The 25,987-nt window shown below is 36.0% G+C and overlaps 1 protein-coding gene across 2 annotated transcripts in view; it reads left to right on the top strand.

Annotated features, from left to right (window-relative positions):
• LRRC49 (leucine rich repeat containing 49) overlaps positions 1 to 25,776 on the top strand; it is a 167,171-nt gene extending 141,395 nt beyond the window's left edge. For both annotated transcript variants that reach the window (XM_036095171.2, XM_036095173.2), the window contains 4 exons: positions 2,314 to 2,499; positions 5,504 to 5,613; positions 15,879 to 16,032; positions 25,107 to 25,776. In XM_036095171.2, coding sequence (XP_035951064.1) covers positions 2,314 to 2,499; positions 5,504 to 5,613; positions 15,879 to 16,032; positions 25,107 to 25,310 — 654 coding nt within the window. In that variant the 3' untranslated portion in view covers positions 25,311 to 25,776. The remainder of the gene's footprint in view (positions 1 to 2,313; positions 2,500 to 5,503; positions 5,614 to 15,878; positions 16,033 to 25,106) is intronic.
• Positions 25,777 to 25,987: the final 211 nt, after the last annotated feature.

Here is a 25,987-nt window from a genome sequence, read left to right as displayed (position 1 = left end):
AAATAAACCCATGATTATATAGTTAATTAATCTTTGACAAAGGAAGCAAGAATATGCAATGAAGAAAAGACAGTCTTTTCAACAAGTGTTGTTGGGAAAACTAGACAGCTACATGCAAAAGAATGAAACTGGACCACTTTTTTTTTTAAGATTTTGTTCATTTATTTGAGAGAGAGAGGCACGAGTGAGAGAGCAGCAGAGGGAGAGGGAGAAGCAGACTCCCCACCGAGTAGGGAGCCTGATATGGGGCTCAATCCCAGGACCCTGAGATCATGACCTGAGCTGAAGGCAGCCGTTTAACGAACTGAGCCACCCGGCACCCCAAAAGTGGACCACTTTCTTACACCATAAGCAAAAATAAACTCACAATGGATTAAGGACCTAAATGTGAGACCTGAAACCATAAAAATCCTAGAAGAGAACAAAGGCAGTAACTTAATTCACATTGGCTGAAGCAACTTCTTTCTAGATAGGTCTCCTGAGGCAAGGCAAACAAAAGTAAAAATAAACTATTGGGAATATATAAAAATAAAAAGCTTCTGCACAAAAAAGGAAACAATCAATGAAACTAAAAGTCAACTTACTGAATGGGAGAAGATATTTGCAAATGATATCCAGTAAAGGGTCAGTATTCAAAATGTATAAGGAATTTATACAACTCAACACCAGATACACAAATAATCTAATTTAAAAATGGCTAGAAGACATGAACAGACATTTCTCCAAAGACAAACAGATGGCCAACAGACACATGAAAAGATGCTCAACATCACTCATCAGCAGGGAAATGCAGTAAAAAACACAGTGAGATATCAGCTCACACCAGCAGAATGGCTAAAATAAAAAAGACAAGAAACACAGGTGTTGGCTAGGATGTGGAGAGAAAGGAATGAACCCTTGCACACTGTTGGTGGGAATGCAAACTGGTACAGCCACTGTGGAAGGAAGTATGGAGATTTCTCCAAAAATAAAAATAGGACCACTCTACTATCTAGTAATTGCAGTACTAGGTATTTATTCAAAGAATATGAAAAGACGAATTTGAAAAAATATATGCACTCCTATATTTATTGCAGCATTTTTTATAATAGCCAAACTATGGAAGCAGCCCAAGTGTCCATCCACAGATGAATGGATAAAGAATATGTCAGTCCACAGATGAACAGATGTGTGTGTGTGTGTGAGAGAGAGAGAGAGAGAGAAAGAGATGGCAAGATTTCATTCTTTTTATGGCTGAATAATATTCCAATGTATGTATGTATGTATATGTGATATATATAAGGATATATGTGATATATATAAAGGAAAAATTAGACAAATCAAAAAACAGACTCTTAACTATAGAGAACAAACTGATGGTTACCAGAGGCGGCGGGGTGGCAGGGTGGGTGAAATAGGTGAAGGGAATTAAGAGTACCCTTACTGTGATGAGCACTGAGTAATGTACAGAATTGTTGAATCACTGTATTGTACATCTGAAACTAATATAACACTGTTAACTGTACTGGAATTAAAAGTAAAAAAAAAATAAGGTTGAGAAATTAGCTTTTTCCAATTAGCTGTTTGTGGTACTATTATGTTACTTACTAGTATGTATTTGCAGAAACGGTGAGTTCTCCCTTGAGTTTTTATTATTGTTGTGTTTTTCTCCGTTAGCCAAGTGATTTCCTTCACCTGCCCTCTTATAGTTCTTTTTCTTTTGCCACATCATCCTCCCTAAAGAAGATAGATAGAAGTGGAGACAATATGTTCAGAAAAGAGCATCCAATTTCACAGAAAGAACACTTACATAGGCATTTCAGTTTTAGTGATTTTCTTTTCCCATGGCCAGTTTAACTAGCCTGAATAGTAATTGGCAAGATACAGGTAGTAATGACTAATTAATTCTTCTCAGAAGCATTGTGAGCCCTGTATTTATAAAGTTCTGGAAGTTTTATTTCTAGTCTTTCCTTTGTAGATTTAATTTCAGTGTAAAGCATATAAAAATCATTGTAATGCCTAAAAGTCTGAATTATTATATATTTATTTAATTTTAAGGATCTTAGTTTGCTAGTAAATGGGGGACATCCTTTGCAGACGGGAAATCACTTATAATTCAATACTGGGTGGGTTAATGGATTCCATCAATGATGTATCAGATGTACTAAAATTATGTAAATTTAGTAGATTCAGTTGATTTAATGTAATTGAAAACATACTAGTTAAGCCTAAAGTTTACAGATTTCTTGGGGAATGATCAGTGAAGCTTTAATGTTAATTTTTTAAGATGGTTAAATTCAATGTTCAGCTCTTTTTTGTGTTTTATTATTGCAGCACCTTAAATTCAAGGAAACAAATCTTGTAATGCTGCAGCAGTTTAATGCACTAGCTCAACTCCGCCGTGTCGACCAGTTGACAATTGATCCTCAAGGAAATCCAGTTGTCAATTTTACACTCTGGAAATACTATGTACTGTTTAGGCTGAGCCACTTTAGTATGCAGAAAATAAATGGGACAGAGGTAAGATAAACATAAGTCAACTGTAGAATTAAAATATTCCTTTTTAGGGGAAATAGTCATAATAATGGTCGGGAAATTCGGTAACCATGATAGAACTTTTTTTTTTTTTTTAAGATTTTATTTATTTATTTATTTGACAGAGAGAGACACAGTGAGAGAGGGAACACAAGCAGGGGGAGTGGGAGAGGGAGAAGCAGGCTTCCCACTGAGCATAGAGCCCGATGTGGGGCTCGATCCCAGGACCCTGGGACCATGACCTGAGCCCAAGACAGACATTTTAACGACTAAGCCACCCAGGTGCCCCACCATGATAGAACTTTTGAGAAATATTGTGGATCTTTCCCAAATCTTGACATTTAAGCTAAAAATCCATCAAAAAACTTCTAAAGCACTAGACAGACTTTAAAAATAGTAACCAAATCATGGTGAATAGCAAATACTTTTACTGTTGTTTGTAAACATTCAGAGAAGTAAAATGTTGGTAGGATGACAGTTAAGAAAAAAAAGAACACTTATGTAGGTACTGTGATCTTTGTATTCTTCAAAGTGTTTTGCAGACTGCCGGACACATAAGAAGGATGGGGAAGTAATACCCAAAGGTCAGCTGATAAGGGTCATGGTAGAGGAAGGGAGGAATAAAGTGAGAAAAAAAGAGAATGTATGCAGGAAAAGAAAAATAATTTTAAAAAGATGAGAAGGAGAAATAAGGAAGAAAGGTAAAAAAGAGAAAGTAAAAATGAGAAAAAAAGGAAATAAAACAAGCATATGTAAATGGCTGGACTGCTTTGTTAATAGTTTGTAACAGCTGCCTGTGGATTACCTGCACTGTATAACTCAGGCCTGGAATATTATTAGTGAAAGGATATTTTTCAGATTAATTTTGCTAAGCTTGTCACAAGGGTAATCTCCTTGCTATCCAAAGACCATGTTCTCTAAGTACTATTTTGGAAGAAAAGAGAAACTATGCTTCTTCCTCTCCTGTGGAATTCCTGCACTGAATTTAAATTAATCCTCCAAAGAAAGAAGATCTCTAATATGCTGTTAGTATTATTACGATTATCTCTTAACATTCAGAAGACCTCTTTATTGTAAAACGAGCTGTAATCAAGTTTGCCAGCATGGTGGTAATAGCAACTGTATTTCCCTGCAGCTGATGTACTACAAGTACCTCTGGCCTAGCACTCTAAAAATCTGGTAGAGTGTTAAGAGACTGGAGATCCCTGGGTCAGTGTACAACAGCCAAGTGAAATTTGCATCAACCATGGTAGGCTCACGACCACAGTATCAGCTATCTGTCGAAGATGTAGGACAAATCTGGAACCTTCAGACGACTAATTTCTCCAGCTAGTTCCCAAGAGATTTGGCTCAGTCTTGTGTACTCTTGTGTATTCTCTTGGCACTTCCCAGAGAGGTTGTAAGTCATTGATCAGAACTATATTTAGTCCCCTGGACTGGAAGTAGAATAGTTACTTTGGCTATGGGTGAGTATTCTCCTTCATTAAGGGCCAAACTGTTGACCCCATTAACCTAAGTAGTGTATTTACCCAGACATGGATCACTACTAGAGATGTATTAATTATGATAGAACCTTGAAATAGGAAGGAATGGTACAGTATAATTACATAAAATAGAGAAGAATTCGAAAGAACCAATATAACTTATTCTGATTTAAAGTTCCTAAAATGTCAATGCCTGGGATATTTGACCCTTTATTTAAACAGTCTAAAATAAAGCTGCTTATCTCAACCTTGACAATATGTAGTAATATTATACAATATACCTACTTTTCTTTGTATATGAGAGAGAATAATATTGCTTGAGGTAGAATTAAATTTGAATTGTGAGCATCAAGAAGAAAAGATGGAGTAGTGGCCTGCACTGGCCACTAGGTGACTATGTTAGACCAAACAACTTAGTTGTCAGCTAAAGGAAAGATTTGAGGGAACAGCAGCCTCGTTAACTCTGAGGGTCTTAGGGAAAATGTGAGATTGCACTGAATCATGTGTATAAGATGCTTGTGAATTACGGGTTTATTTTTTGGAAAATGCCTGTGAAGTGTATTACAGCAGTATTAATGAATTTTTTTAAGTTCCAAAATTTAACTATACCAGGGTTTCTCAACCTCAGCTCTGTTGACATTCTGGGCCACGTAATGCTTTGTTGTGGGGGCTGCCCTGTGCAATGTAAGATGTTTAGCAGCATCCCTGGCTTCAACCCACTAGATTCTAGTAGCTCCCCTCTGCCAGTTGTGATAACCAAAAATGTCTCCAGACATTGTCAAATGTTTCCCTAGGGGCCAGAATGGCCCCTGGTTGGGAACCACTGGTTACATAGGCAAACTAATAGTATTTAAAATGCAAGCAACCATATCTTATATTAAAGAAAATATGCCCAGATATTAATCCAAGTCCCACTTTTAGCTTTTAGTACCTTCTTGGTTAACATAGGAATAAGCCCTCACAGAGAATACCTGTGACAGTTCCTTGTGGAGAGAAAGGTAGACATAGTTTTAGAATGAACAGGAGTACCTTGCCTATCTAACGTTCCGTCTCTCAGAAAAGGACAATGTTATTCTTATAGAAGCAAGGTATGAACAACACCTTGGCTTACCTTTGACACATTATTAAAGTGAATCTATTCCATTGACACTTGAGAATTTTCCCCCTAAATCATTCTACTCCAGGAAACTATAGGATTTCTGAAAAAAAAAAAAATCATTAAGAATTTAAGTTGCCTCAAGTCTAATTCTCAGGGAACATTGCTTTGAGTCAGAGCGAATTCATCACCTCGGTCATCCTCCATCACCATGAGCCAACAGCTGTACGTCTTCACTTCAGTTAAGTTAGGGAAGAAAGAGATGTCAATGAGAACTCTCCTTTTACAGCCCAGAGAAGGCACTTCCCTGGACTAAAAGAAAACACGTTAGAAATTTCTTTGAAATTGTGTTAAGTGTATCAAGCTAGAGCCAGTGTCATTTTGACCCCTCTCCATTGTATCTCTTCAGGTGACGCAGAATGATATGATAATGGCTGAAAGGCTCTTTGGAATCTTAGCACATGTCGCATCTTCCGAGTTACCCCAGTACCGTATGATTTCAATTCTGGGTGATGCCAGGTAATCTTTAATTTCTGTCATTTTTATAGAATTTCTGTTGCACTAGAAAAAAGGAATACATTCCACACACCTCTTAACTGCCACTTGTGCATCCCACAAACATTGATCCTAAATTTGTCTTGTGGATGGCCCTCTTCAAAGTGTTGGGGTATAAAGTTGAATAAGACAAAATTCTTGCTCTTACGTGGCTTATAAGCTAATAATTTAAAGATATATGTAAGTACTTATAATGTGAATGTTTCAGATTTCAGAGAGGGCTGTAGGAGTGTAGGAGAGACCAACTGCACTTTGGAAGAACATAAGGGAAAGCTTCACAGAGGAGGTAACATTTTATCTAGCTCTTCAGGAATGAGGAGTTTTTCAGGTAGAGGATATAGGGGAAAGAGATTTGCAAAGGTGCAAGGAATTGTAACAAATTTAGTATAATTGGAGCATGGGATAATTGTGAATAGTGACAGTAAATGAAGCAAGAAAGATTGTGGTTTGATTTTGAAGAGTTTTGCAATCCATTCAAAACAAAAATGAATACTTGTGCTTTGTAATTAAGCACAACAATCGTGTGATTAGATGTATATTCTAGAAAGGCTGCCATTTGAACAGACAGAGATGGATGGACTGGAGACCAATCGAGAGGCTCATTATAGTCCAGGAGGGAGATTTTGAAGGCATGAACTAAGACAGTGAGAGTGGAGAATAGGATAAATTGAAAAATACTTAGAAGAGAACAGAACCTGATAGAACACACTAAGAAAATGTGCGTGGATGGAAGGAGAAAAGTCGAGGATGCTATGTCAGTCATGATTCAGTTATAGATAAGAGAATTCACTCTGGCTAGAATAAGCAGAAAACGACTGATATACAAGGAATTAGTTGTCTATAAAATCATCAGAAGGGACGGGGAAGCAGTCTAATGACTCCCAGAATGATACCACAGAACCAGCCCACCAAGAAAACTGCCGCCTCTGCTCAGGGAACTAGCTGATCAGGAGACTGTCATCCCAGTTGCAACCTCCAGGATCATACCACTTTCACTGCGTGGGGGATCAGGAATTCCTCACTCCTGTCCCCAGAACTTGGTTGCAGAATTTACAATTACAAATTTGTAATTTGTACCGAAAAAAACCAGGTATGTGTGTGCTATCTCTACTTCCCCACTTAGCTCAGTTCTGCTTTCGGATCTTACCCAAGTATGTCTGATTGGTAGAATCTAAATCCCATAAAAAACCTATAAAATCACTTGAGAAAAAAATATTGAAGGAGGGACTGCTACAAAATGAAGAGTGAACACAAGAAATAGGAAGCATTGAATTCAAAAACTGATGGTGTGGAAATAAGTAAAAATTAGAGGAAAAAATGAAACAAGATGAAACCAGAGAGGAAGACAAACCATAAGAGACTCTTGATCTTAGGAAACAAACTGAGGATTGCTGGAGGGGAAGGGGGTCGGGGAATGGGGTGGCTGGGTAATGGACATTGGGGAGGGTATGTGTTGTAGTGAGCGCTGGGTGTTATGTAAGACTGATGAATCACAGACCTCTACCCCTGAAACAAATAACACATTATATGTGAATTTTAAAAATATGCTCATAATTAAGGAATTAAAAATTAAAATAATAATAAAAATATGTCTAAAAATATATTTATCAAAAATATTAATGCATAAGGAAAAATTTAGTAACCTGAAAATAAAAATCCCAGAAATTCCTAAGGGAAAGGAAGTTAAACTTTCCTAAGTTTTTTTTTCCCCCTTGGGACTACTACTTAGCACCAAAAGTTGATGGAAAAATACATGTTTAACTGTGTATATTAAAATTTTAAGGGCTACATTAGGAAGAAAGGCTAGATGGTACAGATTCTAAACCACTAAAAAGAAAAAAGATCAACAAAAGGCTGGAAGGGAAGAAAAAAGAAAAATAAATATGTTATTTATAATAAATATTAATGAATGGAATTCTCCTATTAATAGATAATGGCTATCAGGATTAAAATTGAGTTACATGTTGTCTTTGGAGAAATACCCCTGAAGAAAGCAATATGTAAAGTTTGAAAATAAAGGGATGAAAATATATAACAGGGAAACGCCAACAATAGCAACAAACAAATCTGGGAATATTAATATTAGTGATAATAGAATTGATGACCAAAAGCTACAATCTACCAAAAAATATAATTATGAAACTTAATGTAACTCAGTTCCTAAATACATCAACAAGTACAAGTATACATTGACAAATTCACAGTTATTGTGATAGATATTAATCTAATAGATCAGTAGATCAAATAAACCAAAAAAAAAAAAAAAGAATATGGAGGATTTGAATAACACAGTTAATGTACTTTATCAAATAAATGGATTTATAATTTTATCCCCAGACTCTTATTTCCAATTCAAAAACAAATTCTATTCAAACACCTATGAAATGTTTGCAAAAATTGGACATATATTAATCTCAAAGGAAATCTCCCATGTTTCCCAAAAAACATACTCAAACAGATCACTTTCTCTAATCATATGATAAAATTAGAAAAATAATGAGCCAAAATTTTACCCAGTTGAAATTGGAAACACAAAGAAACAGGAGAAGCAGTTTCCCAGAAAATAAAATACAGTGCCTTTAAACTTAAAAAAGATGTTTAACATCAATCGAAGTCATAGACATGAAAATTTTAAAACAATGAGACAACTTTGTGGGGAAAGACTAAAAGTTTGGTGGGATACAGCATGTTGAAACAGAATTTTTATACACTGTTGGTGGTATAAGTTGAGGCAATTCTTAGCAATACCTAACAAATTTTAAGTTTATATCCCCTTTGACTTAGTAATTTTGCTTAAAGGAATCTTTTTCGGATAGCGTTTTTTTACATGAGCACAAATATATGTATGTGTTCAAGGATTTTCAATGCAGCCAGTGTTTATAATAGCAAAAATATGAAAGCCACTAAATTTCAACTAATAAAAGACCAATGACAGGCCACTCAAAAAATAATTAGTGGTTCTGATATGAAACAGTCTGTAAGATGTCTTAGAAAATAAAAGTGGAAGTTATAGGACGGTTGTATAGTGTACTGCAATTTATGAGATATGGGGCAGACATTTCAAAGATGTCCTTGTGTAGTTTTAAAATATTTGATTTTTAAAAAAATGACTGTCTCTAGGAGTTGAGCTGAGGACACTAGGGTTCCAAAAGTGTGTAAAAGCTTTCTTTTTACTGTATGCTTATAGATAACTGCTCGAATTACCTTTTTGGGTTTTATTTCTGTTTTGGTTTTTGTTCTTTTTATTATTATTATCATATTCCTTTTTTAAAAAAGATTTTAAAAAGTACTTTAACTCTTTTGGGTTGAAGAATAAATTAAAACCAAAGTTATAAATCACATATAAATGAATTTGATAATAAGGACACTCTGTGTCACAGCCTGTGGGATGTTGCTAAAACTGTACTGAGAAGAAATGATATATCTTTAATATACTTGTTAGGAAACAAGAAAGATTAGAAATTAATGAATGAGGCTTTCAACTCAAGAAGCTAGAAAAATACCAAAGTAAAGTAAAAGAAAATGGAGGTAAGAAATTCATGAAGATAGAGTAACTTTTAAAGAAATAAGAAAGAATAGTTGACTAGTAAAAGCAAAAATTGACTCTTTATAAAGACCATTTTCTAAGGAAAATCCAAGAACTCAACTATTAAACTTTTTTATAACTAATTAGAATATATAACAAGGAAACCAGACACTATATCAGCATACAAATATAATTGGCATTTCTTCATTAAAATAATAAATTCTTGAAAATAGTATTAGAAAAGTATCCCATTTAGAGAGGCAATAAAAATGATAAAATATCAGGAAATCCACCTGACATAAAGTAACTAAGAAGTAAACAGTGAAATTAGGAATAAAAAAAGAAGTCTAAAAAATGGAAAGATGTACATTGTTAATGAATTCTGAGGCTTAATAAAAATGTCAATTTATTTTAATTAAATCATGTAATTATTAAATTTCCAAACAACAATCCCAGTGTGATTTCTCAGTAAACTTTATTTTTATTTTTACTTTTTGTTTTTTTAATATTTTTCTAAATTTTATTTTATTATGTTATGTTAATCACCATACATTGCATCATTAGTTTTTGATGTAGTGTTCCATGATTCATTGTTTGCGTATAACACCCAGTGCTCCATCAATACGTGCCCTCTTTAATACCCATCACCAGGCTAACCCCTCTCCCCACCCCCAATTTCTCAGTAAACTAAACAAGATGAATTTTGTATCTTAGGAAGGCATTCATCACCTCAAGTTTATCAAAACATTCTGCTATACTTTCTAATACTTTTTAAAGTTTTGACACATTTAGCTCACAAAAATTTAGAACTTTTGTATGATAAAAGACATCATAAAGTCAAAAGACATGAACAGACAGGGAGAATGTATTTGCAACACATTTAACAGATTTAAGAAGTCCTACAAATTTAGTAAGAAAAAGACAATCAACATGAAAGTAAAAGTAAAGGATATAAAGACTTTACAACAGCAACAAAAAAAGACCAATTATTGTAAGAAAAGATCCAACTCACTTGTAATCAGAGAAGTAAAAATTAAAACAATGAGGTTTCATTTTTGCCAATGAGATTGAGTAAAAAATTTAAGAACTAATAATATTGGGGGTTTATTAGTATTCAGAGAAATATATAGTCTACATTATTGGTGGAAGTGTAACCTGATGCAGACTCGTGAAGGAAGTAGTTCAGCAATATCTATCATATCTTTGAACCCAGAAGTTCTAGTACTAGGAGTATAGCCTATTGAAATGCACATACATGGGCACAAAAAACTTACATACAGGCTGTCATTGCTTTATTGTTTGTAGTAACCCAACTTTAGAAAGTAATTAAATGCCTAACAATAGGGAAAGTCAAATAAATCATGATACTTCTAAACTATGAATGTAGTATCTATATGATACTGTGTACATTACAATCATTATAAGACAATAAGAAAAAGAAGAAAAAGGGAAAAAAAAGATTAAAGTAGTTTTTCTGTTCTGATGTGAAATGATCCAGAGACAGATAGTTCATTAAATAAAATAGTGTAAATGAGCATTTATATTATGACCCGATGTTATTTTTAAAAGCAACAAAATAAATGTATATGTATAAATACAGAGGCATAGAAAGGGAGTTAAAAAGATGAACACCCGATAGGATGTGGATGTTAGGAATGGTGGTTGAGTAGTTAAAGAGTGGTTTTCAAGTTTTACTCTATGTATGTTTGTGCAATTTGGAAGTTCTTATTGAGAATACATTAGACTTCTCCAATAATGGTAAGTTAGGTTGTTTTGACAATTCCTTGCACTACAAACAACTAAAAATTTGGATAAAATAAAAAATGAAAACTCCATAAAAGTACTGAAGAGGTGACAACACAGATACTTTGGATTTTGGCATTATTTTGTAAGGATTATAAAACGACTATGCATAGTGTATTTCATGATATAATTAGTCAAGTTTGAAAATACCTGGAAACAACAAGAAAATTTAAAAAGTGATCCATCAGATCTGGAAGGAAACCAAAGGAAGTTCTGTAAATGAAAAATACAACAAACACAATTAAAACTTGGGACGCCTGGGTGGCTCAGTCGGTTGAGCATCTGCGTTTAGCTCAGGTCATGATCCCAGAGTCCTGGGATTGAGTCCCGCATTGGGCTCCCTGCTCAGTGGGGAGCCTGCTTCTCCCTCTGCCTGCCACTCCCCCTGCTTGTGCTCTCTCTCTCTCTCTGACAAATGAATAAATAAAAAATCTTAAAAAAAAAACCACACACAATTAAAACTTAAGAGGTTTAACAGCCAATTAGACCTACTTGAAAAGAGAATCAGTAATTTGGGAAATAGCTTAGAGGGAATTTTGTCAAATGAAGCACAAAGAGAAAGGAACATCTGGAAAAGCAGTTAAGAAATTTGGAGATAGAATGAGTAAAAAGGTTTAAAATATGTTTGATTGGAATTTCAAAAAGATAAAGAAGGTGTGGTAGAGGTAATATTTAAAAATAATGGCAGGGACGCCCGGGTGGCTCAGTTGGTTGAATGTCTGCCTTTGGCTCAAAAAATAATAAATAAAGATAATGGCAAAGAATTTTTTAGAACTGATGAAATACACTAATCTACACATTAGACAAGCTCAATCAATTCCAAATGTATTCAGCTAAAAGAAATCTACCCAAGTCACCTCACAGTGAAACCACAGAGCACCAACTATAAAGGTAAAAAATTCTAAAACAACCAGGAAAAAAGATCTTAAAGGAGTGCACATCAGCAACTGACTTCACAACAGCAGCAGTGGAAGTTAGAAGACAGGATAATACATATATTCAGTGTACTGAAGGAAATTAATTGCCAACAACCTAGATTTCTATACACTGTAAAAATGTCTTTTAAGAATGAAGATAAAATAAAGACACTTTAAAGCAAAGTAATAAAAAACAAAAGCTAAGGTATTTCCCACCAGTATTCCTGCACTAAAAGAAATTATAAAGCCTGTAATTAAGCAGAAGGAAAGTGATCCCAGATAGAAGGTCTGAGGTGCAAGAAGAGCTAAATAAAGAGCAAGGAAAATACCAAATTTGTGGGATAAAGCCAAATGAACATTGACTGTATAAAGTAACAATAATTATGTGTTGTGGGTTTTAAAATATATAAAATTAACTTACACTACAATAGTGTAGTGTAGGAGGAAGTAGATAAAGATATAGTGTTTTAGATCCTTGTATTATCTAGGAAGGAGCTATAGTAATTAAGGCCAGATGTTAGTTAAGTTAAGAGTGCATGTTCTAATTTCTATGGTAACCAAAGAATAAAGAGTGTACAGCTTCTAAACTAATAAGGAGGAGGGGAGAGAAATGGAAATGAAGAGAAAGAGAAAAGAAACATAGAACATGTGGGTCAAATTGAAAGAAAAGAAAATGTCAGATTGAACCTAAATACGACTGTATCAGCAATTCCATTTGTACCAAAAGTCAGAGGCTTGGACCAAGAGTCATTTTCTCCCCTGAGTCTGCAAGTCAGCTGGATGGCTGTGCCTTCAGCTGGGGTCCTCATGCATCTGCAGTCACCTATGGGTTGGGTACGCAGCTCTGCTGATCTAGTCTGGGCTCTCACTTGTTCGGGAGTTGGCCAGCTATAAACTGGTCTAGGGAGGCCTTAGGACAAGTTGTCTTTGCTCCACCTGGTCGCTCATGCTCCAGAAATCTGCCTGGGCTTGTTTTCATGGGAGAAGAAGGGTTTAAAGAGAGAGAAAAAACATGCAAGGACTCCTGAGGCGTGGTCTAAGCAGGAGGTAGCCTGCTTAGCTGCAGAATCACATTGTAAAGGGCATGAATTCAAGGGAGCTCGTAATTATTACCATCAATGTTATCAATGATAAAATACAAATGTATTAATTGTTCTGGTTAAAAGCCAAAGATTGTCAGATTGAGTAAAAAAATGAAGTTCAGTTATATGTTGTTTACAAGGGACACATCTGAAACATAAGGTTACATAAAGTTTAAAAGTAAAAAAGTGAGAAAAGGTAACAACATAAATATTGGCCAAAATAAAAACAGAGTAGCCATTGAGGACTAAATAGACTAAGGTTAGAAGCCATACTAGAAATAAAGAGGATCATTTCAAAATGATAATAAGTTCAGTTCATCTGAAATATTAAGATAAATTTGCTAATTTAATTTGTATGCACCTATTAGCATAGCCTTAAAAACCTATAAACCAAAAATCGACATTACTATAACTCCGCCATTACAGTGGGAAGTTTTAATATACTTTTGAGTAGTTAATTTAAAAAGGATATGAAATACTTAAACAACATGATTAACAAATTTGATTTAATGGACATTCAAAGAACATTGCCTCCAATAACATGTTCTTTTTAAGCATGCATGGAAATTTATAAAAATTGATCAAATACTATCCATAAGGCAATTATCAGCAGATTCCAAAGGATTTACATAGCCCATGTTTTCTGTTCAAAATGCAATTAAGCTTTAACTCAGTTACTCAGTGTTAACCAGGAAATCTCCGTATATCTGGAAATCAAAAAACACATTTCTAAATAACCCACAGGTTAAAGACAATTTTATAATGGAAACTACCTTGAACTGAAATATAACAAAAATACCACATTTCAAAACTTGTGGAATAAAGTTACATGATGCTAAATGAAAACATTTTAGCCTTTGAAATGCATGTATTAGGAAAGAATAAAGGCTGAAAATGAATGAGCTAAACATTTATCTAAAGAAGTTAGGAGAAGAAAATAAAGAAGTTAGGAAGAAAAAAGCAAAATAATCCTGAAGGAAGTTAAAAGAAATAATGACATTAAAAACAGAATAACGAGGGACACCTAGGTGGCTCAGTCAGTTGGGTATCCAACTCTTGGTTTTGGCTCAGGTCATGGGCTCAGGTTCCTGAGATTGAGCCCCACATCTGACACCACTCAGCAGGGAGTCTGCTTCAGGATTCTCTCCCCTGCCCACCCTACCTCTTCCCCTACTTACGAGCACTCTCTCTCTCTCTCAAATAAATAAATAAATCTTTAACAAAATAAAAATAAAACCAGAATTAATGAAAAATTGATTATTTGAAAAGACTAATATAAGTGATAAAATGTACGTATGCATTGCTTTGGTAATTAAAAAGTCAATAAAGAAAATGCAGGTAAAGATCTATATGTTACTCACTTTTTTCTTTATAAAAGTGAGAAAATTATACTACCTAAATATCCAAAACAAGAGCCTGATTAGGGAAGTTGATTAACATCACAATTGAATTTTATTCATTCATTAAATTTTAATGACATAGAAAAATGCTGATTACATAGCATTGAATGAAAACAAGTGTACAAAATCAGATGTTTAGTATGATCTTAACTTTTTACAAAAATTCGTAGAAAAAACCTGCAAAAAAATACGTTGAATGTGAACAATGTTTTAGATTTATATAGATTTATGAGCTATAGATTTATGGGTGATTTTTATCTATTTCTTTATACTTTTCAAAATGTGTACTCCTTAAAATACTTCTAAAATTGCTGTTTGTTTGTTTGTTTGTTTTAAGATTTTATTTATTTGACAGAGAGAGACACAGTGAGAGAGGGAACACAAGCAGGGGTAATGGGAGAGGGAGAAGCAGGCCTCCCGCGGGGCAGGGAGCCCGATGTGGGGCTCGATCCCAGGACCCTGGGAAAATGACCCAAGCCGAAGGTAGATGCTTAACGACAGCCACCCAAGCACCCTAAAATTGCTGTTTTATGCTTTTAAATTAGAAAAGGGTAAAGAGCTATTCTTCTTCTCTTCCTAATCTTTAGTTTGGTTTATAGTAAAGTAGTAATACCCCTTCACTTAGAGACACCCTAAGTCTGGTGGAAACCAGAAATCAACTTTCACAGGAGATGAGTTGCATTTCTCTGTCTAGGCTTATGGGTCTGCCAGTGATGCTCTAAACACTGTTCATGTTCTTCATAATCAAATGAAGTTTCCAGTTTCATTATTTACCTCCTACTAGGATCTTGCCCCAATATGCTAACACTTGGAGGTTTTTAGGTTTTGTTTATTTTGGTTTTGCCTAAAGTTAAACCAGTATCCCATTCCATTTTCTAACTGTGAGTAATACTACTGAGCTGCATAATGGAATCATGAACTATTTGTGTGATTTATAAGAGGTAATACATGTTTTACGAAAGATAATGACTTAGAAAGTTTGGCCTAGGGTGGCTGGGTGGCTCAGTCTGTTAAGCGTCTGCCTTCGGCTCAGGTCATGATCCCAGGGTCCTGGGATAGAGCCCTGCATTGGGTTCCCTGCTTCATGGGGAGCCCGCTTCTCCCTCTGCCGGCTGTTCCCCCTGCTTGTGTGCTCTCTCTCGGTCAAATAAATAAATAAAATCTTAAAAAAAAAAAGTTTGGCCTACTACTCTTTAATTGGGTTGTTTTGTGCTCTGTGATTTTTAAATTTTGTATTGATTTCTTTAAGGTAGGGTTTGTTCACTTTAGAAATGGTTGAGACATGTTTATGTTGATGACTGGTAGTTGTGAAACAAAAGAATTTGGGTTGACTAGCTTAATTAGTAGAAAGATTGGGGTATTGAACTGAGTTCAAATAAATAACTCAGACTCATAAAACAGACATTCCAAAGAGCATATGCTTCCCTTGAAAGTCAACAAAAAGTAGACACATTTTAATAAATCTCATTGATAACTATATCTCTTGACTGTCTTTCTACAGAAAGAAGCAATTCCGGTATCTGCTAGAAACCAAAGGAAAAAAACCTGGTCTTGTCAATGAAGAAAACAGCGATAGCAAAAGACTTGTAGGAGAAAACACAAACCGTGCTATGCTAAATTATACCACGAGAGACTTTTATAACGAAAGGCTAGAGGTAAAACCACCATCAGTCTTTGGGATCTGGTGCCTGGATATCTCCCACCTGGCGTGGGACTTGGCAGTTGTATATTTCTCCCTTCGATCAGTGACGATAACATGTTTGTGGCCTGGAAAGTTAGCCGGCCTGATGTTATGTACAGCTGCAGACAGTGGGCACCATGGCGTTAGGAAGAAGTAGAGTCCATAGTTCCAATATCTTTATTTCAGCAGAAAAAAATGTTCCAAAGAAATCTGTACCAAAAATTTAGACCAAAGTGGACCAAGGGTTCTGATCTGTCTGAATTAAGACAAGAGATACGGGCTTGCTGTGAATACTTAACTGGCCCATGTTGGGTTGTGTCCTTGATGTTCTCATTCACCGCTTTCATTCTCCTACACCATTAACTTCTGCGTCCTTAATCGTGTGATGTCATTTTAACCTATTCTGTTTCCACTGTAGCTGCTTAGCCAGAAAAGCTGGAACTAATTCTTTACTTCTTTGTATTCAGAGGTTTATTGGAGGAATACAGTGTTAGGGGGCCACAGGAGCTGCAAAGAAGAAGAGCATGCAGCGCCGGCCTTGGTGGAACACATACGAAAGCTGAAGAAACAAATCCTCTAAATAATAATAGAATGTGGAGATTCTGCAAGAGATTTTGAGGGGACTGAAGGGCAAAAGAGCAAGACAAAGAGAGCAGGGAGCACTCACTGACTGAACATCTTTAACTGATGTGCAAGGCACCGTGAGTTATATTTATATAACTCACACAGGTTTTATATATGTATTATATATATATATATATATATATATATATATATATGGCAGTAAAATGGCCAGGCAAGTGGTTTTCAGATGTTTTTTAAAAGCCATGGAACTCTTTATTCAAACCATATTGTAGTTGAAACCCAGTATGTCAAAACAAAGCAAAAACAGCCGAGCAGCTGTTGTTATTAAGGGAAAGGAGGCTTCAGAGCTTCATTTGATTGGATTGTCTATTCTTTTCCTTTCTCCTCATCTCTCCCCGAGTCCTGAAGCATCTCTTCGGAACCCATAGGGGCTCTAAGGATTCAGCTTGAAAATACCTTGAAAACTCAATGCAATTGATATTTTTATAGCATCCTAAAAGATGTTCAGATTCTGCTTCAAATTCTTCTAGTACAAAAATTACTGCTTCATGAGGTAGCTCTTTATCACTGAACAATTCCATTGGTGAAAAAATTCTTACTCATGTGAAGCTGAAATCTGCCTCCTAATAACTTTTAATTCATGACCCTAGTACCACCTTATGTAGAAAAGAGAATTCATTTCTTTCTCATGAAAACTCTTCAAATGCTTGAAGTCAATAACTTGAAATCCTCCCCGACCTCCACATTCATGCTTTCACTCATTCAAAAATCATGTGTTAAACACCTGTCACATACATTACTTGGGCTGTAAGAAGTCCTTATCCTCACAGATCTCACATCCTAATGGAGGAGATAGACATATACAGGGATGGTTATAAATCAGTATACCAAAAGAGTATAGGAGGGATATCTTATCCAGGTCAAGGGAGGCTTTCCAAAGAAGAATCTTCCTGATAACAGTCTTAAATGATAAAATGTAGCTATATGCAAAGGGAAAAGGGAAATTCTGAGAAATAGCACAGTATGAATAAAAGGCATAGAAGCATAAAAAGACAAGGAGAGAGCCAGGAGCTATGAGCAATTCACTGTTAAGAAGCACAGAGATTGAGGTAGATGGTATTAAAAGAAGAGACTAGAAAGGTAGTAAGAGGGCTATGTGAAAGGATTGAATTTAATCTTTGGCCAGTAGGGGCTTCCTGATGTGGCCAAAGGAGGAAAATGAAAGCCAAAATGACAGGATTGCAAGTCTTTGTCTTCTTGAAGCAATTCAGTTCCATGAGCCAAAAATTAATACTAATTTCCATAAAAGAAATTTAGAAAAATATCAAAAAGCTGTATGCAAAACAAGAACAATTTCACAGAGAAATCAACCAATCTTTAAAGAACAGACAATTCCAGTGATTTTTAAATTGTGCAAGAGTACTGCAAAAGAAGAAAACTTTTCCATTTTTTTTAAGGCAGACATCATAACATTAAATCTAAAACCTGCCAGGATTGGCACAGAAAAAGAAAAGCCAGACCAAAAACCTGAGAATATTAATGATGCAAAAATCCTTTAAAAAAGGAGGAGTATCAAGGAGACTACAGCAGAATGTTAAATGTAGTTTAGTAGCCAAGTGTAGTTTATTCTAGCAATCCAAGGAAGATTCCTATCAGTAGATTGGTTGATCTCAAGTGAAAAGTTGTGATTATTTCTTTAGACATTGAAAAGGCGTTTCACACAATTCAACATCCATCCTTAATTTTTTTTAATCAACAAATAGAATAAATAGAAATTGAATAGGAAATGTCATGCTTGATGGGGAAACTCTAGAAACATTAGCATTAATGGTAGACAGAATTCTGACTGAGATGTCCTCCATGATTCCCACACCCTGGTATCCCTCTCTTCAGTGGCAGTAAAACATGTGACTTGCTTCTAACCAATGGAATATGGCAAGGGTAAAAAGATTTTGCAGATATAATTAAGGTCTCTAATCAGTTGGCTTTGAGTTAATGGAAAGGGAGATTATCCTGGGTAAGTCTGACCAGGTCCTTTAAAAGAGGATTCAGACTACTGCTGGTCTTGAAGAAGTAAGCCACCATGTGAGAGGGTACATGGCCAAGAACTATAAGAAGCTTCTAGGAGCTGACAGCAGCCCCCTGCTGGCAGCCAGCAAGAAAATGGGGCTTCAGTTCTACAACTGCAAGGAACTGAGTTCTGTTCAAACAACCACCTGGGTCTGGAAGAGGACCCAAGCTTCAGAAAGGAACACCACTTGGCTGACACCTTGACTATAGCCCTGTGACATCCTGAGCAGAGCACCCGGCTAAGCTGTGCCTGGACTCCTGATGCTTGGAACCTGTGAGATGATAGAAATGTGTTGTCTTAAGCACCAAGTTTGAGGTAATGTGCTGCACAGCAGTAGAACCCGAATGCATCACTGAAGTCAGCTTCAAGACAAGGGTGTCCAATATCGCCATTATCATTTATCGATACAGATAATGCAAAAAGGCAAGAGAAAGAGATTAGTGGTAACTTGAAAGTTGCGGAAAGGAGTGAACTTACTACTTGCAGACAATAGTATTGAATCTCTGGAAATCCCAAGATAATTAGTTGAGAAACTATAAAAGCTATAAAAAAATTCAGTAATGGAGCAGAAATCAACAGCTTCCATGTAAGTAAATAACAACCAGAAAGAAAAGACCCAACTCACAGCAGTAACACAAAAAGATAAAATACCTGATAATAACTAACTAATAAATGTGCATGATTTCTGTGAAGTAAGCTTTAAAACATTAATGAAGCACACCAAAGATTTATACAAGTGGAAAAACCTAACCATGCTTTGGATGAGAAGGATCTAAAGCAAAATGTCAGTTTTCCTTAATTTAAAAATTTAATATGATCTCAATAAAAATGCCAAAAATTTTCATTGAGGGTTTTTTGAGACAAGCTGACCCTATGGTACATGTGGGAAAATAAGCATAAAAACTCTGAAAAGGAAGAATATTGAGAATACTAGCACTAGTAGGTGTTAAGGTATATGATAAAGTCAGATCAATTCAAACAGGATGGCCATGAAGAGATAGTCTAATGGGATGGAATGGAAGATTCGAGTGCACATCCAAATACAAAAGAGAATTTATTATATGATAAAAAAGTATCTCAAGTCACGTGGACTCTCCAATAAATGATTTAGGAATAATTGGGGAACGGAGGAAAAAAGAAAGCTAGATTCAGACATTATATCTTACATCACATAAATTCCAAATGGGTCAGAGATTTTAAAGTTTATAATAAAAGTATAAAGGTTTTTCAAGAAATCCTGGAAAATCTATATGTGGCACTAGCATGAAAAAGACCTTCGGGGGTAGAAGAGGTAAGGGCAAAAGAGAAAGATGGTTCACAACTGAGCTTCCTCAATGATAAAGAACTTTTAGAAATCAGTAAGAAAAGGGGCTGACAACCCAATACAGGCTGTGTTACCTATTTAAAAATAAATTTAAAGTAATATACCATTTACTGTAACAATAAGTACTGTATAGGTATAAATAGCAATAAAATATGTATAAGCCCTCTATGGAGAAAATTATGTAATTTTATTGAAAAACATGGAAGAAGAACTAAATAGATAGTTCATGTTCAAGGACAGGAGCGTCCTATATGGGAAAGAGTCTTCCTGAATCCATCCATAAATATAAGGCAGTTCTAATCAAAATTTGGACAGGGTTATTGTAGAATGTCACCCGCTGATCCAAAAGCTATCTGATAGAGCAAAGAACCTAAAATACGCCAGAGTAAAAGTGGGGAGAACTTGTCTCACCAGGTATCAAATATTGTTGTTAAGCTGTAGTAATTAAGGCAGTGTAGGAATAGACAAATAGACCTGAGAACAAAAGAGAGCTATCCCATGTATATGAAATACATATATCCCACGTACATGGGGAGACAGCTAGGAGGTGTTACCGATTAGTGCAGACAATTTAATAAATGGTACTGAGGAAATTGAATATCAAATCAGAAATACATATTGAACCCTTACTTCACACCATACGACAAAAATTAACTCCAGATCAAATGAAAACCCAAGTACGAAAAGCAAAACTTTAAAGTTTTCATTGAAAAAGTAGGTGAAAATCTTTATGACCTTGATTGTATAGACTGTGATTTTCTAACACCCAAAAGGCACAAACCAGAAGAAAAAAAATGTCATAAATTTGACAATCAAGATCATTGTTTGTTTAAAACAGGAGTTGTTTCAGCGGAGTCAAGTCTCCGCTGAGACAAGCAATGTCTCAAAGTGGTTTGAGCAGTAAATAAGCAATCAAAAAGTCAGGACAGGGAATGTTGACTCCTGTTTTGAGAAATGTCAAAGGGAGAAGGAATCTGAAGCCAAGTAATATTTGGAAAGAACACTTGGCCACTAGGAGACCTGGATCTGAGCCCCTGATTCTACCACTTACTACCTGAAAGACCTCGCCCTAGTTCCTTAATCACTCTCTTGACTTACTGTTTAGCTTTCCTTCACTTAGACCATGCTCCTCACCTCTTGAAAAATATTTAAATCACTGCAGCAGAGAGTGCTCAGTCAGTCTCTTTGGTGTATCCTGAGTTGTTGAGGGAATTAATTGTAGTGAGTTCCTCACAAATCAGGCTAAGCAGACCCTTCCATTATACATATGACATGTATAATTATACGTACAACATGTATAATTCTGTTGCTTGGTAGCTGCTCATCCGTGCTCCTGCCTCATTTTAAAAAAGATCTAAGATGGATGTAGAGTCAGAGAGCTGAAAGGGACTAATGATTCCAGTCCTGTTCTTAGACAGATGAGGAAAACTGGAGACTCAGATGAACTACTGAAGATCACACGGTGAGTTACTGACGGAGCTGCCTCTAGAACTCAGACCTCCTGATTACTGACCTTGGACTCTTTCAGAGTGTATCATGCCACTTTCTGAAGTCTTCCTGACCACAAAGGGCTCTCTCTTTCTGAACACTGATTAGATTTGCTGTCTAAACATCTCATTCAGCCCTTAGTTACTGTTTAATATTTTTTAGTTAGCTTTTTCTATGTGTAGGCCATCTCTCCACCTGGGCTGCAGGTCCTTCAAAGACTAGATTAGAGTTTTCTCTGGGTAAGTAAGTATTAGTAGATGATGTGTAATCCTGAGCAAGTCTCTCAACTTCTGTTGACCTTCGTTTCCCATTTATGAGATGGAGATTATGGATTGTACCCCAGTACAAGAACCATTATAGTTAAAATCGTTCCACAACAGATCCCACCTTTGACTTTTTTTCCCAAACCATCTTCATGACAACAAAGTTTCAGTTCAATGAAATAATATTGTACAGAGTTCATCTCATCAGGATTGAACTTGTACAATACTTTATGAACCCCACAGGGATATTGTGGGATAGGAAAAAAATAAGTATATGAAAGCATTTGAGAATGGAAAAAGCATTATTCAAAGAGCAATAACTCCTTGACGGGTCAGGGCAAGAGAGGTATCTCTAATGTGCTTTTAACGGGATCATTCTGGACAGGCAGAGTGAGTCGTCCTGGCAGATACCTGATGAGTTTAGAGTATGCTTCATGGAGTTGGGAGTAATTGGCTTGGAGGAGAGAAGAAATGATGAAGTAAAACTGCTTTCCAACAGTTACTGAATTAAGGGTTATTATGGCAGATGCAATTCTGTAGCAACATGTTTATAAAGAAGTAGTGGAAGGAGCTATAGTAAGAAATTTTAAAGCACCAAAAATTGCACTATGCCAATTACAAAAAGTTTATATTATGTATAAATTATTTAACAAAATACATCATTTAAAAATTCTTTACATTTTCGTTATTCCTAAATTATTATAAAAATTTTCCAGTCTTACTGCTAGGACTTTCTTTTTTAAAAAACTCAAAATTGTGGGGTGCCTGGGTGTCTCAATCAGGTAAGTGTCAAGACTCTTGATTTCAGCTCAGGTCATGATCTCGGGGTTGTGGGATGGAGCCCCACATCAGGCTTGTGCTGCAAGTGGAGCCTGCTTAAGATTCTTTCTCTCCCTCTTCCTCTCCCCCCCTTTTAAACTAAATAAATAACTCAAAATTGTGTTTTAAGAAAACTCAGCAATATATAAAAGAAGCATTCACTAAATATGCTGTGTGCCTTCTATTTGTGTAAATGTATTGCACGTTGTAAAATATTGCTCGTTGGTAGCTTTTGATCGATCTCTGGTGATTCACACTTGTCTTTCTCCCTGGTAGTCCCTGTGTAGCCCAGATTTACTGAGTGTTAAAAGGGAACAGCTCTATGCTGTTCTCATCAACAAGCTAACTTAGTGCAGGTGACTAAGTCCCAGGCCATATTTCAGAGTTAAAGAAAGTTAGGTTCATCGGAGAAGTAGCCAGCTGGAACCATTTGTTATTTATCGCCCATCACAATCTGTACATTTTTTTATGCGAGGTCAACTCATGACCAGTTGTTTTTAGCGCATGAACTAAATCAGGTCAGCATGTTGACCCCTGAATGGTGAGTGATTATTTAGAGAAGTCTTGTATGTCATAAGAAAATTTCCAAAATATGCCTTTGTTAGGGAAAGTTAGTGACAATTGGGACTCATCATTAACTTACGTTAATTAATCAAGAATCTAAAATATGTTTTGTTGTTTTAGAAATTGTAAAAATTTGGAAAAGGAAGAGAAATAGAAAAAAAGAGGAAAAAACACTCATGGTCTCACAACTCAAAGGCAATCTTAATGATACTTCAATATATTTTCTTCCAATAATTTTCTTTATACTTTTTCTAACTTTTTTATGAAAATTTCAAACATATAGCAAAGTTGAAAGAATTTTACAGTAAATGCCCATACACCCAAACCTAGATTCTGCTATTAACTTTGTACTATAGTGTCCTTGCTTTGTCCCATATCTATACATCTATTCATCATCAATCCACCTTATATTTTTTAATTCACTTCAACTGCAGACATTATTAGCATGCTTCTTCCTAAGTAATTCAACATGCGTATCGTTAATCAGAGTTCAATATTTGGTATAGTTTCTTCTTTTGGGGTAAAACTCATATACGATGATATACAAATCTTAGGTGTATAATTGCTAAGTTTTGACGAATACATACATGTGTATAACCCAACCTCTATCAAAATTTTATTTTGTATTTTTGTTTTTCCATTTAACATTGTAATGTGTTTTCCTTGTTATTACAAGTCTTTGTAAGTATAATTTTAATGACAATATCTGTTGATATTTAAATTTAACTCTTTAATTCATCTTGCAATTATTTGGTATTTTGACTTGAGTTGGAGGTTTGAATGGATTCTTTTCTAAGAAGTTAAACCTATTGTCTCATTGACATTTATTATTTCTTTCCTCCTTCATTGATGTGAATTGCTTTCCTATAAATCTGATTGTCTGATCTATTCCACTAATTTTTCCATATGTATTATGGCACTTTGCATCATCATGCCTTGATCCTCCTCATAAGTATTAATAGCCAACATAAATGTTGAATTCTTTTTTTTTTTTTTTAAAGATTTTATTTATTTATTTGAGAGAGAGAGAATGAGAGACAGAGAGCATGAGAGGGAGGAGGGTCAGAGGGAGAAGCAGACTCCCAGCCGAGCAGGGAGCCCGATGCGGGACTCGATCCCGGGACTCCAGGATCATGACCTGAGCCGAAGGCAGTCGCTTAACCAACTGAGCCACCCAGGCGCCCCAATGTTGAATTCTTATATTGAACATTTCGTTTTGTTTCAGCCTCTAGGTGAAATTGAGGCCCAGTGCCTGAATAGCTTTAGGCCCAAAACTTCCCCTGTTGTGTTTTGGACCCAGATTTTTCATTTGCAGACTTCCAGACCCAGACGTTGAGTGAGAGCATTGTTTCTCTCAAGGCCAAGTTCTGGGTCCCAGGCTTATGTATGTTTCCTCTTCCTTCTTGTACACTTTTCCCCAACTTTGTCCAAATGGTCTAGGCTAATGAATCAGTGTAGTGCCACTAGTTTTCCTAACATACAGACTGAATTCAGAGTATGGTATTTCATGTATGTGTATGGATATTAACTAACCTTATACCGACTAAGATTGTCAGTATCAGTGCCCTGATACACTTACCACTTGAAGCCATGAAGCTGTGCGTTCATCTGTCTTGCGTGAGCTAAACTCCCTTACCTGAGAAAGGAGAAAGTCTACCAACAGAGAAATAGTAGTTACGATCCGGGTGATTCCAGTAAAGAAACATCTGCTAGCAGAGCTGTCTAATAGAGGTAGGAGTGGACTGGGAAGTAGAGAGCTCCTCATTGCTGTCTTTACTCAAGCAGAGCTCTGTGTCAAGAGTGTCTAAGAAAGTACTCCTGCTCTGAAGGGTGAAGCTCAGAACAGACTCTTTCATGTTACTCTGGTTCAGCTAATTGTTCCTTTGGCTCTTGGATTAACTATGATTCAATGCAAAACTTTCTTTTTTTAACAGGAAATAAAGGAAAAAAAGAAATTCTGCAAGATGTATATGGAGGACCTTGTGAAGGAAGCCACGGAAATCAACATGAAAAACGAGGCTCTGCAGAAGCTTTGGCCGCAGATGTTCATTGAGCTTGTTAGGGACGCAGTCATAGAAATCCGCAATAAAAATTCCTACATGAAGCTTTGCCTACAGCAGATAACTGACCAAAAATAGAAATGGCTTTTAGTTACAGTTGATTTTAGCAGTTTTGTGTTTTTGAAGGTTGAAAACAAGTAGGTTAAACATGTTGAAACAACACTATCCTACAAACTAGAAAGCCTAGCATCAAAGCACTATTGCCTACTGTTCCCGTAGTTAAAGGTGAGGAAGGAAGGAAGGAGAGAGAGAGGGAAGGGAGGATTGGCTTCCTTTGTAAGCTGACCAAACAACCTCTGGGAACTAAGCGGCCCTGAGAGCTCACTGGGCGTTTGCACTGGCCCCGTGACTCCGGCTCTCACTTCGCCTGGCGCCCCTGCTCTGGCCCAAAGCACGGAGTACTTGCTCAGGTTTCAGCATGAGTTGCTTCTACCTACTTGCAGCTGGTAATTTCCACTTATTTGCCTTTTTATTTTATGTCATGATTTCAAAGCCAAAAATACTTTCTTTTTTATGAGTGAAGAATAAACTTATTAATAAATTAGTAAAAAAAAAGAAAAGTGTGTTTGCCTCCTTCGTCCAGTCAGAAGTGTCATATTATTATATGTTCCTCTCTAGCTGAGGGGGAGCCCTTCTCTTCACGTAAGTAGGAAGAAGCTCCATTCTTCCAGGGATGCATCCTCAGGGCACCACAGGGGGTCATGGGGTCACTGTGGACAGAAAATATGAACATGAGTACAATGCGGGCAGGAAGA

The sequence above is a fragment of the Halichoerus grypus genome, chromosome 8 (assembly GCF_964656455.1).
Source record: "Halichoerus grypus chromosome 8, mHalGry1.hap1.1, whole genome shotgun sequence".
Lineage (NCBI taxonomy): Eukaryota > Metazoa > Chordata > Mammalia > Carnivora > Phocidae > Halichoerus > Halichoerus grypus.
The sequence above is the reverse complement of the archived record's forward strand: the minus strand, read 5'-3'. Positions and strand labels throughout refer to the sequence as shown.